The sequence below is a fragment of the Hoplias malabaricus genome, chromosome 5 (assembly GCF_029633855.1).
Source record: "Hoplias malabaricus isolate fHopMal1 chromosome 5, fHopMal1.hap1, whole genome shotgun sequence".
NCBI lineage: Eukaryota > Metazoa > Chordata > Actinopteri > Characiformes > Erythrinidae > Hoplias > Hoplias malabaricus.
In genome coordinates this window covers 40,531,737-40,546,252 of record NC_089804.1, presented here as the reverse complement: position 1 = coordinate 40,546,252, position 14,516 = coordinate 40,531,737, and the positions used below count along the sequence as shown (strand labels likewise).

Here is a 14,516-nt window from a genome sequence, read left to right as displayed (position 1 = left end):
ATCCAGACACTCACACATGGGGTTAATTTCACACATTCACACCTGTGTTCAATGTCACACACTCATCCAGACACTCACACGCGGGGTTAATTTCACACATTCACACCTGTGTTCAATGTCACACCCTCATCCAGTCACTCACACGCAGGGTTAATTTCACACATTCACACCTGTGTTCAATGTCACACACTCATCCAGTCACTCACACATGTCTGTGGGCAATATCACACAACCAAGACACAAACCAACATGGGTTTTTGGACTGTGGGAGTAAACAGAGCACCTGGAGGACACCCGCACAGACCCAGGGAGAACACGCCACGCTCCTTACAGTGACCCAAGACATGGATTGAGCCCAGGACACAGAGACCCTGGAGCTGTTTGTCAGGGCACTAACTGCAGCGTGTCCGTGACGTTCTAATGTACTACAACTTTAGCTGACATTCATTTCTCATGAATTCAGCTCGTTCTGTGTCAGTGTTCCTATTTTGCTCTTAAACAGACTGCAGGGGATTCTGGGGCATTGAGTCTTCACTGTGTTAAGAGTTATCCCATGCGTCACTTAATCTGACACCACCTCACAGAAGACCTTTCTGATGTTTACATGAGTCCATGTCTACAGCAGGTCTGACCTCATTCACCCCTAGGTCTCCCTGACCTCACAGTTCACCAGTACCTGACCACTCAGTCGCATTATTTCCTCTTCATCTCGCTGGCACTGGGTTCATGCAGCTGTCACTCCACATCACATCACATCTACATGTTGCTCACCAGTTCAGATTAGATTTGGATTATACCCATGCTCATTTGAGAGTTGTATATCATACGCATGTGTTCAGCGGCAGCAGAATGGCCTTTATGTCCCAGCTAGGGCAGTGTTCACACTGCATGGTTGTGATGCCACAAATCTGAATTCTTTAAGATGGTGTGAACGAAACAATGAGTACAAATGAGTACAGAAGTATCGTACAAATCAAAATTAAGAAATATATTGTGATATAAATTTTGGCCATATCGTCCAGCCCTAGATGCATATCTAATACAAGGTTAAGGCACTGGATCACATACAGAGCTCCAGCTCATCCCAATTGTATTTTGGCCACCACATCAGAATGTGCAGTTCTGCTACACAGCCCTATATTTAGGGAGGTGAGGGTTACACTCCTCTATCCAGCTCCTGGCATTGAGCAGCGTGATCATTGGCTCATATTTAGTTGCTGCTGGGCATCTCAGTTAACAAATGCTATTCTATTCTGTCCACAGTAAGTCTCCCTGAATGTGCCTATACATGTGTGGACAGTTTTAGATTTCAGGCTCGGACATTCTAGGCATTCTAGGACATAGATTTCTAGCCTAGACATTAATTATGTGAGCGAAAATCACTGCTCACTCAGTGTCAACGCTTCTTGTCCTTCATATGTCGAGTGTCCTCTAACAATGACACAAGAAAAACAGGGTTGAAAAATCAGGACACTCAGGCTTTCTGGAGTGGACAATTATTCAGTGAGAAACAGAGGCCATCATTTGCAGAAGTGCCTCGTGTCTAAAAGCCAGCAACCTTTGGTCACTTTCTTTATGGTCAGTGGAAGAAAAATGATTCTCAGTGCCATTTGGCGGATGTGTCCAGCAGAGGAAAGCCATGCAAGTTAGACGAGTGAGAAAGATATAATCGATTGCTCTAGAAGCTGCATCGTGTTCTGATGAGGATGGCTGCAGCTTATTCGCATTACAGACACATTCCCTCTTACCGCAATTATGCAGTTGTTGTCCTTGTTTTGTCTTTTATTGCGCCTTTCAGACTAATGAAGTGAGGTTTTATTATAGAGCATGCCTGAGTTGCATGTGTAAAAGCACATGATTGTATTCGTCTTAAAAAACAAATTGTCACGGGCCTTTTGACCAGTGTGTCTTTACAAGAAAAATCAGTCACCTTGCATGTTTAAGGTTGTAGCAAATTCAGGGTCCTGCAGATAGCATTGCACAAAGTTTGATCCATTGGTTACCACTTATCCAGGTCCAGGTCACAGAGGAAGAAGTCCAAGTAAAGTAACCCAGACCTACCTCTCCCTAGCCAACTCTTCCAGCTTTTCCAGTGAAGGGGGGATACTGAGGCATTCCCGGGCCAGTCGAGGAATATTATCTCTCAAGTGTGTTCTGGGCCTTCCCTGGGTCTCCTCCATATTGGTCATGCCCAAAACACCTCACCAGGGCATCGGGGAGCAGCAGCTCCTCTCAGAGTCTCTCCCGGATGTCCAGGCTATATTATAAGTACCTGCAGGGAATGCGATTGGTAGTTTGAGAAGAGGTGGTAGAGTGCAGTGAATGTCTCAGATGTTGAAAAGTGTGTGTATTGGGGCGTGTCGAAGGCCACGGTTTTAAGAAAGTATATGAATTTGAAGGAGATTCAAAGAGTAAAATCATTTGGATTAACCATTCTGCAGGAAATTCTTGTCCGAATTGTGGCTGAACGATGAAATTGATGGATGGGGATGCCAGGGTATTTTGTCCAGTAGTAAGTGTGTCCAAATTTTTGACTACCACTGTACACATGGAGATACATATACTACTTAAATCCAGTACGGCTCACTAAAAATTGGATTTCGATAAAACAGCAATTTGATTTGCCCCCGTTAAGCTTTTTACACAGTGGATGGCTGGCGCCCCCTGGGGGAGGTGTTTGGTAGCTGCAGTAAAGGGGCTCTGGCTCTGTTCACCTCTGTTCATGGTTTACAGGGACAAACTATGACAAAGTATTAATAGCGTCAAAAAATGAAAGCTGCTAAAACATTATTACATTAGTGCATTATAAAGACGTTAACTTTAACACCCTTAATTAATATGTATTTATAATTAGTGCTACTTTACCCCTAAGTATATAAACACTTGCCCATGTATACAACTTTAATCATGCTCTGATTCCTTTGGCAGCACTGTGAATGCTAGAAACTATTCTGCACCTCTATTTCTTGTTAAGACACATCACATTAGGCTTTCCAAGGGCACCATCAACTTGACTGAAGATGACCTCTCTTTCTGGAGGCAGGAATATCAGACTGAATGAGCATTTACAAGCGCTGGAACCATTTCAAATCATATCTGTCACACAAAAGCCAGGCTGAGTGGTTTCCTTCAAAATCTTGCCAGAACTGGTGTGCGTTCGGGAAGGGGGCGTCTGAAGCTCGCTCATGCGGTCGTAGACGTGCCGTTGGCGGCTGATTCACTCGGAAATGACAGCAGACTCCACCTTCTTCGCCCAGTGAAATGTCAGAGCATTTTGAACACTAGCCAATCACCACCTGCCCTAGTTTTTCACCACACTGCTCTTTAGCTTCAGACTAAGAATCACAAGAACAAACACCCAGATCTTCATTACGCCTCCAACCACAATACATCAGTGTGGTTTCACCACAGGAAAACACTGTATTCAAAAGCTACCTACATAAAGACTCTATGCCTGAAATGCCATAAATAAAATTGTATTGACGTGTCTTATAACTATAGTCAGGGATATTTGTTCTGGTTGCAAACACTTCAAAGCATTCATACAAAATTATGTACCTGCTTCATGTTGTTTATATATTAAACAGGGCAAACTGGCATGTCATGTGTGGCCCTGAAGCTGGTTTATCAATTGCACTTGTATCTACACTCATTTATATATTTTTTAAAAATAAAAGCTTTCAACAATAAAAGTTTTTTAAAAATATTGACTTTAATTAAATGTTTTGATGAGTTTTGATATTTGTCAGGTTTTGATTTTGCTCTATTTATATGAAATGGAATTACATAAACATATTAAAAGAACATGTTGTTCCTGGACAATGTTTATATCTGCACTCAGGACCATATTCTCTTGAGCAAATCACCTTCATTTTTCCTCTCTGCATTTATTCTTGTGAGTCATTTTCTGTCTGCTTCCACTGGTGTTTTTGTTATGCTAGTTTTTCACTCTCTCTATTACTAATGTGATATGTTCTGAAAGAGAGAGAGAGAGAGAGAGAGAGAGAGAGAGAGAGAGAGGACCTTCTCAAATCTGTAGCAGCCATGAACTGGGAGCTAGCATATACGGCTAGGTTTAAGATGAGGATTTTCTCACCATAGTAGGGGAACTGATTAGCGGGGAGCCAATGCTAGTTTGTTATTGTGGTAGTGTTGTTGATTAGCCTTGAGCCAGGGACTTTCCCACAAGCAGAGTTGATAAGAGACCATGATAATAGAGTGGACTAGCTACCACGGCAGTCGTTTATTAGCATGTGTTATAGACATTATTACCGCAGTGGCACCGTTAACTAGGCCTGTGCTTGACATATTCTCACCACAGTAGCAACACTGATTAGGCCTGAGAACACTCACCATGGTGGGGGAACTGACTGTCCAGTTAACTACCCGAGAGCTGGGGATTTACTTAACTAGCCATGATTAACCAGCTGGGACTACTGATTATTTTTTAAAACATCCCAAATTAATCCTATTCTGGTGGAATATTTGATTAATCATAAACTACAAACTGCTGCAGTCAAAAAAATCTGTCGAAGCAGACACAAGCAACACAACACAGAGACTCACAGACAAGACATTTCAGACATTCTGCAAAGACTCCCTGTCTGGCAGCTCTGCTTATCGACTCACCCTCCTTTGATGTAATCGAGGAAAGTGAATTCGGATTCCACCGAGAAAGACAGCAGCGTCACCTGCGCCAAGAGATTGAAACAAGCATTTCAATTTAACACAAAGCTGGCAGGAGCATGACCTTCACAAACATGACACAAATGTTAAATAGCAGATGTGTAGTATACAATTTCCTACAAGACCACACACAGTCTAAGGGCTGCAGATATCAGGTTAAATGAAGCTAATATAGTGTTCACATGGAGGAGTCCATGGTTGTCCTCATGTATTACATTGTCAATGACATAGTCAGTCAATTTCTTAATACCTACACGAGTTGGATACATTTATATGAGCAAATTATCAGGTGAAACGTTTACTGCTTAAAGCAAAACTAGATGAGATATGTTTTTTATTTAATTTAAATAACGTTTATAGCATTGACCTGAAAGGGAGAGGTGGGTGTGAGGTTTCCAGCTTGCCTTCAAACCTACACAGTGCAGTTTCTGCAGTGCTGAGCCTAGAGTAGCAACAATATAATCTTTGTTCTCCCTATTATAGTCCAGTGAAGAATCACAATGATTTTAAGCTGTAATTAAAAAAATAAAATTGACCTAGTGTTGCTTTAAGGCTTATACACTATGCTCATATATTTATGCATTAATTAATTAATTAATTCATCTACTGTAACAGCTTCATCCTGATCAGGGGTGCAGTGGTCGAGAGCCTAATTCAAGTCACTGGGTGCAAGACAGGAACACACTCTGGACAGTTCCATGCTCACACCTGTAGACAGTTGCACAAGGTCAATCCACCAACCAACATGTGTTTTGGACTTTGGGAGGAAAGTATATCACTTGGAGGACACCCACACACATACAGGGAGAGCACACTAAATTCCTCACAGACAGTTATCCAAGTGGGGATTGAACCCAGGACGGCAAGAGCTAGGAAATATATATCGTGTCCCAAGATGGCTGCCTACTCACTATTCCCTACATTACTCACTATATAGTGCACTATATGCATGTGGGTGACTCAGTGACTGACTGTATTTACAGGGCACTGCCCAGTTGTTTGTTGGTGATAACATGTTACTTGTTTGTTCTTGGAAGTTTTCCAGTGGATTGTCATATGTTGTATCATATAGATTTCTGAATTATCTTGTATTGACCCAAATTAAGAAATATATCGTGATATAAATGTTGACCGTATTGTCCATCCCTAGTATAGGACATTGTTTCACACACAGCCATAGTGAACCTAAATGACCAAATGGTTTACTGTATGACCATTAATGGGCAGCTATAACCTTCTAAACATCACAGACCTGCTGCAATAATTCACAATGATAAAAGCTATAAATATCCGATTAGCAATTGTGGCGGCATATGTTCCTTTTGGAGCGACTAACATGGGGCCTCTTCTCAAATGGATTAGCAGATTACGCTCGACTATCTAAACCTGCCTGCGATATTACCTTCCGCCTGTTATGAATGAGGCAATGACTGATGAAGACGAGCGCGAGAGCCAAAAGTAATCGGACGCCGCCAGCCAGCGTTGAAATGAGGGCTGTTTTGGCGCAGTCATCCGTCTGAGTAACGCACTCATGTCACATTAGCTCTCCTGAGCTACAAATTCCCGCTTTCATATCCACTTTCACTTCCTCCGTTCCACCCACACACCTCCATTTCTCTTGCTCTCTCTCCATGTTTTTCTCATGCGCACTCTCTCATTTTCGCTCAGAGGCTACTACTGGCCTTTAACCTTGGCCATCTGTTCAACACAATACACAGCAATGTGCGCTGACTTTCTGCTTTATTCCCTCAGACATTGTCTCAGTGCAGCTGTGAATAAAAGAGACGCATCCCATGCTTATTTTTCCCTTCACTCTTTTAATTAGTGGCAGTGTGAAAGGAGATAGCAATTAATGCTGGAAGCCTGAGTTCTCACAGGTGGAAGCCATTGTTTTGATTCACTCTTGACAAAAACCAGCAGAAGGGACTGTCATAATTAAATATTGTGTGGGTGTGGTTGTGTGTGTGTTTGTGTTTGTGTGTATGTGTTTGGGGGTTTTGTGTGTGTCTGTTTGTGTGTTTGTGTGTGTGTTTGCGTGTGTGTGTGCGTGTGTGTGTCTGTGTGTGTGTATGTGTCTTTGTGTGTGTGCGTGTGTTTGTGTGTGTATGTGTGTTTGTGTTTGTGTGTGTTTGTGTGTGTGTGTGTGTGTTTGCATGTGTGTGTGTTTGTGTGTGTGTTTGTGTGTTTGTGTGTGTGTTTGTGCGTACGTGCGTGTGTGTGTGTGTGTGCGCGTGCAGAGGAATTTGTCTAAATGTCTAGTCTCCAAAATTACTTTTTAGAGCTTTGTTGCATTCTCACAACACATTTAATCCCAAACTCATTCAGTGATGTTGAGGTCTGGGTCTCCAATATATGGAGTGGCCAGTCCAAAGTTCTGAGGACACCAGCAGGATTGTTTAGCCGTGCGTGTGTGTCCGCTGCTTGACTCACCGTGCCTGAATTGACATATTTCTTCTTCTTCATCTTCTTCTTTGGATTCACCACCTACAAGCCAAGGCAGAAGATTAGCATCGGGAGCTGAATCCTAATGAGCTCCCACCGATCAGATTGTGTGGAAATGAGATATGGGCTCGTTAAACACATAACAATCAGCTCTGTTGTTGGCAGCTAGGTGTGGTGGAGAAGAAATCAATTAATGATTAATCTGGAGGCCGTCTGCGTGGAGAGGATGTAGCGAAGACGCAGAGGCAGTGGCCTTCACACAGCTCAGGCAAATGTGATGTCACATGGAATTTTTCACTCTCCTGTGAGATGTAAGCAGCATCACAGTGCCTCAGTGAATACGCTTGCTCTTCCATTCTCCAATTTTCTGACTCTATCATGTCCCACTTTGACCCTTTTTCTCCCAGCACCCCCCTGGCTGTGTTTCATCTCAAATGGAGGGAAACTTAACACAAAAACACTTTCAATAACACCTGCCTGTTTCTGAACAATGTGTATAGGAACCACCACTGTGTCCTTAAAGCTGTATTTCTCAACTCCACTCAAATGGGGTCACAGACTCATTATAACTGAGTCTAATTTCTATTGTAAACACATAGCTGTTGGATGTTGGACTTCTATTTTGAAAGACGGGTGCAGTAGCCTAGTCATTGCCATAGTAACATCACCTAGACAATGTGTTGCTCTGTTCTTCAATGACCACAGGACCACCACAGAGCAGGTATGATTTGGGTGGTGGATCATTCTCAATTCTGCAATGACACTGACATGGTTGTGGTGTGTTAGTGTGGATCAGGCACAGCAGTGCTGCTGGAGTTTTTAAACACTGTGCCCATTAACTGTCTACTCTATTAGACACACCTAGCTTGTTGGTCCATCTTGTACACAGTAGCTCAGCTGTTGCTATGGAGTGTGTTGGTCATCCTCTAATCCTGTGTGAGGGGTCACTAAAGGCAGCCCAAGGCCACACTGTGAATGATTGAGGGGGGGTCTTGATCATTGAAGGACAGGTTAAAGGGGGCTGACAGATGACAGATGTATGCAGAGCAACAGGGAGACTTTCAACAAAGGTTCAGCTGCAGATATTTGTAAACACATACACAAATTTCATTTTGCGCAGCTTTAAAAAAACACCCAGAATCTTTCAAGAGCAAATCAATTCTCCTTCCTGTCTCAAGAAGAGATAAGACTGGAGATAGGGGGGAAGTGAAGGGAAGGTAAAAAATGTTGGTGTTTGGCTCTGTGAGCATTGAGATTGTTGGGAAGATATTCAGGACCAATAGCCGTGGGGTCATCCATATTATTGACAAATCTGAGCCGTGAAGATGGATGTGGCCGAGACACACACGCACAAAACGAGAGGGGGGTAAAGTGCTGATGTCCACACAAAGCGGCGGGGGCCACCTGCGAGGTGAAAAGATCACTAATGCAGGGTGATTCTTCAAACCCCGCACAAATCGATGGCTCAAATGGGCTCTATTATGCTTAAGTCAAGGTCAGGGGCAGTAATAGAAAATCTGAACTTTTCGGTTCTGACTTATTAATCTCTCGTCATGTCCAGAATTTGTGCAGGAGGCAGATAAACAAGTGGGCAGTGGAAGAACGTGTGAGTTTCCCAGAGGAAGATATAAAGCAAATGTACAGTTTGAAGCTACAGGCCATTTATCACAATGCAGTTTGTAGTAGCTTTAATCGAAGCCTTGATTCATGGTCTGTTTCTGACCACAGAGCCGCTGTGTGTGTGACACAATACTACTGTGCCTTCTACCAGCACTACGGACGCTGCCAAGGCAACATAATAGCAGTGCCAATGTTCACCAAGGATGGTGTTCTACCCAAAGAAAAATGCAGTCAGCCATGGATTAACAGTCCTACACTCGCCAGTGATGAACTTCAGTGTATGGTCTTCAAATCCGGATTCAGGTTCCAGTCCGGGATTTTAAAATGGCCAGCTGGTATGGCACTATAGCTTCAAATGCTAATGCATCTGACTAGCCTGGTATATGTTTACACCAGCAATACAATCCCAACCTGGAACCTAGATAAAATATTTTGATTTGAAGACTTCTGATGTGGGTAGAACACACAACATTTAATAAATCGTATTGGGAGATTGTTATTCATTCATTCATTCTTGTTCTGTAATAGCTTCTTCCTGATCAGTGATGCAGTACCTCCCGGAATCATTGGGCACAAGGCAGCAACACAATCCAGACAGGGCACCAGTCCATCGCAGGCATAACACAAATTGATCAAATCAAATATAAATTATTCATAACTTTCACAAAATCTCCTTTATTTTCTCATCTCTTTAATCACTACTTAGCAAATGCTACTGTTTGCCATAGCTGCAAGCCTGCAGTTCATTATCACTTTGAATCTGAAGCTGAAGATGTGCCGGAGGGATCTGCAAAACAGAGATTCTGTCCCAAACAAAGTTGGGTATAGTGTTTTTACCAATTGCCAAGCAAATGTAAAAAGCATTGCTGTTGTCAGGCATGTTGTCAACAAAAGCTGAAATGCGCTGCATCAAAATGTCAACAGAAATGTCTTCTTCAAAGCATAGGGTTACGAGAGCTAAGATATAAATGGCCTGTAAACATTTCTCATGCCTGCTGTGGCAGTATGATTTGAATGATTGGGTTGTAGACTGTGCTGTCGTTGTTTGTCTTTGTACATAATAGCTTGTCTGCTTTGGCACAAGTGATAAGGCACAAGTGGGGCCTAATATCAAGAGTGTTGTAGGGTTGGTTTGGTGTATTTGAACCCTGGGCACAAGGTATACACTGTCTTGTTATTGTACAGTAGTTTTGGAGTAGTTTTAGCGAGGATATAGCTTTCATAGGCAGTTGTTCCTGGGCATACTCAACAATATACTTCTGCCTCTGCCTTATAAAGGGCAAGGGTTTACTTGGATAAAGTTACCAATGTTTTAAGTGGGTACCAATTCCCTTCTTGCGCTACCACAGACCCAGCTCCCTGGACTCTGGGGAATCTGAAACTTAGAAGCTCGAAATGTCAGTTCCTCTGGTGAGGGGAAGGGCAGCCTTGCCCTTAAGTGAGGGAATGCCTGGCACCTGGCCAGTTGGTGGTCATCTGTCAGTGTTGCTCAGTGGGTTTTGCAGGTTGTGGGGCATTCACTTGCTTAAGGGCAAGACCTCTTTCCCCTCACCAGAGGTTCCCATGTTTTGAGGCAAGGGGCCTGGAATAGGCACGTGACCTGTAAAGTTGTCTCTGTATAGCTATACACTGGGGATACCATTTATATACAGTGCACGCATGTCTGGGTTTCAATCCTAACTCACCCCAGTTTGCCAACCACTATAAACACGTCACACACATATCAGTGCACAGTATTTGGGGGGGTTGCCTCTAAATCATTGGTTAATCTGACATGTGTAGACTAGGGACTGACAGCTATATCAAACACACTCCTCTGGGATGGGAACTGCACTTCAATAATACTCAATAATGCTCAACTCCTGAAAGGTACTAATGCTAATCCTTTTTCACACCACTGTATTATGGCCTGGCTCGCTGTACTGTCCAGGCGATTACCATTGCAAAACTAAACTCCAAGCACAGGAGTGGGAATGCTAACGAAGCCTATTTTCTGGGACCACCCTGGGGGAGAAAAGTAAGAAAAAGCATAACAAAAAATGAGCAGAATAAATGGAAACAATTACTAATGCATGGAATAATTTACCAGTGCGCGATCATTTTTAAATACTGAGAAAGGCTAAGGTGGAGAGGGGGAAAAGAGTGGAGATCAGAAGGTCTGTCAGAGTTTTAATGAGTTCACCTGGAAAACAAAGGCTTGGAAAATACCAGTGGGCTGAAGGGGTTAGTTAGTGTAGTGTTGCTCATGCTCCCGGAGGGATGGTGGGATGGCCTGGGGTGTTTGCAGCAGACTAACCTCGTACACGTTGAACTGGCTTTGACCTCGGGCAAGCTCCCGGTAACTGGTGGTGAATTCGCCAATGAAGTCGTGGCTGAAAACGGGAGAACGAACACAGTCAAATGCCAGATAAAATCCACAACACATCAGCCACTCCATGAAATGGCCAATCATTAGCACTTCAATAAACAGGTGATTCACAAGCTCTTGGTGAATTTGAACAAACCAACTGTAATGGATTTTACCAAATAATGTTTACTGAAATAAGTGCTAATGCTAATGAAGATTTGAACACTAACCTTCCGTCTCGATCCCAGTCATATACCTCCACCTTGATAGTTCTGAAAGAGAAGACACAGAATATTATATTTGCTGAAATTTATGGAAATTGCTTCTTCTGTGTTTCTGTCAAAGTAAAGGGAATGGGTAAATACTTTGTCCCCATTTCCTGAAGTAATAGCCTCCATGCTTCTGGGAAGACCTGGCACTAGATATTAGACCATTGAGGTAAGGATTTGATGGCATTCAAAAAGCAGTAATGAAGTAAGGAAGAACATAGTCAAAAATATAAAGTGAATGATATAAACCTGCAAGTTTTAACATTGCATTTGTAAACATCAAACTCACAACTTATGAGTCCAGAAAGAACTGTATGTGAATTTATCAAAATCGCTCACTCACACCTTCTTTTCATTCAGGATTTTTATCTCTTCTCTTATTTTTTTTAGGAAGCAGATGCAGGATTGCAGCTGGTAATAATAAATGGAAAAGGAATAGAAATAGTTTATAGTTTTAAGTTTTTATTTGTGAAGACTTATCAGACCTGTCATGGTTGATGAACTTAACTGATTGATCATGAAGGTTTTAGAAGAACATGTCTGTTATTGAAGGATATTGAAGAAAGAATGAAGAAGAAGGTTTGGAGAAATGTTTATAGGTTTACCACTTACTTGACTTACTCTGTAACAGTTTGCTCTGGGATCTTAAACTGTTCTAAAGCACAAAGGATTATTATTGGGATTGCTGGCATCCCCAATTTTGAATATCTGAGTATTGAAAAGGTGCGGGTGCATACTAAAGACCGTAGGGGATCACAATCATCACACAAGTGAAACTTCTGTTCTCTTGCACTCAGGAAGGAGATATATTTGTATTAAATCAAAAACAAAAAGACTCAAATATTCAAGTTTCCATAGAGAAATGTGTATTTTAAATGCTTCAAACTGAACTTTTATGGATGTTTCATTGAATTCAATGTGTATGCATTCAAAGCTGTTTCTGTAAGTGACTTCAAAATGGCTGATGAGCTCTTGGTTGGGTGGTAGTCTGAAGAGCCGCAACTGGACCCTACAGTCTTCTCCAGAAGACAAAATGGTGGATGAACAGGAATCTCATTTAATAATAATGCACTGATTCTCATTGGCTACTTTCCTGTACTTAGGTCAAATTAAATAAGGGCCACCCGAAGCCCCGGAGACCACCAAACGGCTTATCAGCCAATATTATTAATTGAGAGAATTATCAAAATTTGCAGGTTTTATTTTTGTGAACTCTTTCACAGTAGTGTCCCCACATTGGAAAATGAGTTCTAGTTCAAAAACACCAGTCCAGATCATCCCTAGTATATTGAATGAAGCTCATCTCTCCAGCCAAGTCAGTTTTACTGCTCCATAGTCTTGCCAACATTTGGCATTGGGCATGGTGACAATATTTTAGTCTGGAAGACTCAAAATAAACAAACATGGCTGATTTCTCATTAAATAAATGCTGTCAATTAATATTCAAAAACACAGTGTAAATGCAAACCACACCCTTGGTTTGGACTGGTCATCAGCAACATTGATTAATTTCCCATCAGGACACAACTGAAGACACCTCTGAGATTTGTAGTGCTATAATTGGCTGGGCTCTGAATTGAGTCATCACTCACATTGGCAAGGATGATAGGGGGTGGATTCCTGTCCCTCAGCAGGTGTTTCACTTTGTAGCTTCCACCAACAAGCTCAGGGAGAAAAATGGGTGCTCTTACCCATGTTAATGAAGACGAAAAAGCAATACCCTCTAAAAACAGAGGCTCATTAGTGTAAGCAGCGCTCATGAGAATAGTTTCTTAGAGAGCGGCCTACTTGTTTCCTTCTGAGCTTCATTTCAGGCTCTTCTGGTCACAGCCGGAGCAGAACGAGTGCAAGAATCATTAAGGCTGTTTACAAGGCACGTGGCTAATTGCAACACTTTCTCTTTGATTGGCAAAAGCGAAGTTATGGTCATGCCAAGGACACAAAGAAACCCCTGATGATGGAAGACTGGTTCTAGAAGAAGGCCTCAAGGTTGAGCTGTTCTTGGACGATATCTTCATGAGTTCAGGATTCAAATCCAAGAGCAGGGCTTGGCAGGGTCCTCAAAAACCTTACCACTAATCAAAAGCTAATGAGAGGTGTTGGATTATCTCTGAATGCATAAACACTGATGAGCCATAACATTACAACCACCTCCATGTTTCTACGCTCACTGGCCATTCTCTCAGTCAGGTCAGGTCCACTGACCATACAGGGGTACTTTGTAGTTCCATAATTACATACTGTAGTCCATGCATTGCTCTGCATACTTTGTTAGCTCCCTTGCATTCTGTTCTTCAGTGGTCAGGGCCCTTATAGGAACACAACAGAGCAGGTATATTTTGGCTGGCGGGTCATTCTCAGGGCAGTAGTGGCACTGATTTGGTGTGTGTTAGTGTGTGTTGTGCTGGTGCGAGTGGATCAGACATAGCAGTGCTACTGGAGTTTTTAAACCCTTCAGTGTCACTGCTGGACTGAAAATAGTTCAATGTTTGTTCAAGACTGATCCACTTTTAAAGTGTTGCATATATCACCACCTGATCATAAGGGACATGTCTATAAATGTTTCGACATAGCACTCTAGAGCAAGATGGCACAGTAATGTTCCGTACCTGAAGGTTTCTGAAGACATGCCCTTGAGGGTAACACCCTAGCGATGTGAGGGGTACCACCCTACTGACAGTTATGTCTATTTTCAACAGTTATTGTAGATTTGAAAACCACAGATATAAAAATCCTACACCATCTAAGACCTGAGGCTGCTGTAGATGATGAAGCTGCACCTCACACTCACACACTTTCAGACTCAAACTTTCCACATTGTGTTTTTATTTCGCGTGCTTTCGGAAAACTTTTTTTTTTTTTTTTTGCCCACAGTGCCAGCTCCACATCACAAAACTGCAAATGCCACCCCTCCCCCTTGCCGCACAGACAGCGAGAAACATCACAGGAAAAGAAAAAGACACCAAAAATACACCCTCGCCCTCCCCTCGTTATCTTCAAGCTGGTGAGTCAGCACCATTTTTCTGAGCCTCCGTCACCTGAGCACCGTGTTTCCTGACACTGCCCCGGGGGCAGCTGCCAATCAGCCATCACAGCCATCCAACAGAAATAGAAATAGATTCTTCTGAAGATGCCAGGCACATGAAGAAGGG

The 14,516-nt window shown here is 42.5% G+C and overlaps 1 protein-coding gene across 1 annotated transcript in view; it reads right to left on the bottom strand.

Annotated features, from left to right (window-relative positions):
- cpne5b (copine Vb) overlaps window positions 1-14,516 on the bottom strand; it is a 188,113-nt gene that overhangs the window by 42,224 nt on the left and 131,373 nt on the right. The window contains exons 10-13 of the mRNA XM_066672265.1: window positions 11,326-11,367; window positions 11,045-11,120; window positions 7,117-7,170; window positions 4,630-4,691 (exon numbers count right to left, since the gene is read on the bottom strand). Coding sequence (XP_066528362.1) covers window positions 4,630-4,691; window positions 7,117-7,170; window positions 11,045-11,120; window positions 11,326-11,367 — 234 coding nt within the window. The remainder of the gene's footprint in view (window positions 1-4,629; window positions 4,692-7,116; window positions 7,171-11,044; window positions 11,121-11,325; window positions 11,368-14,516) is intronic.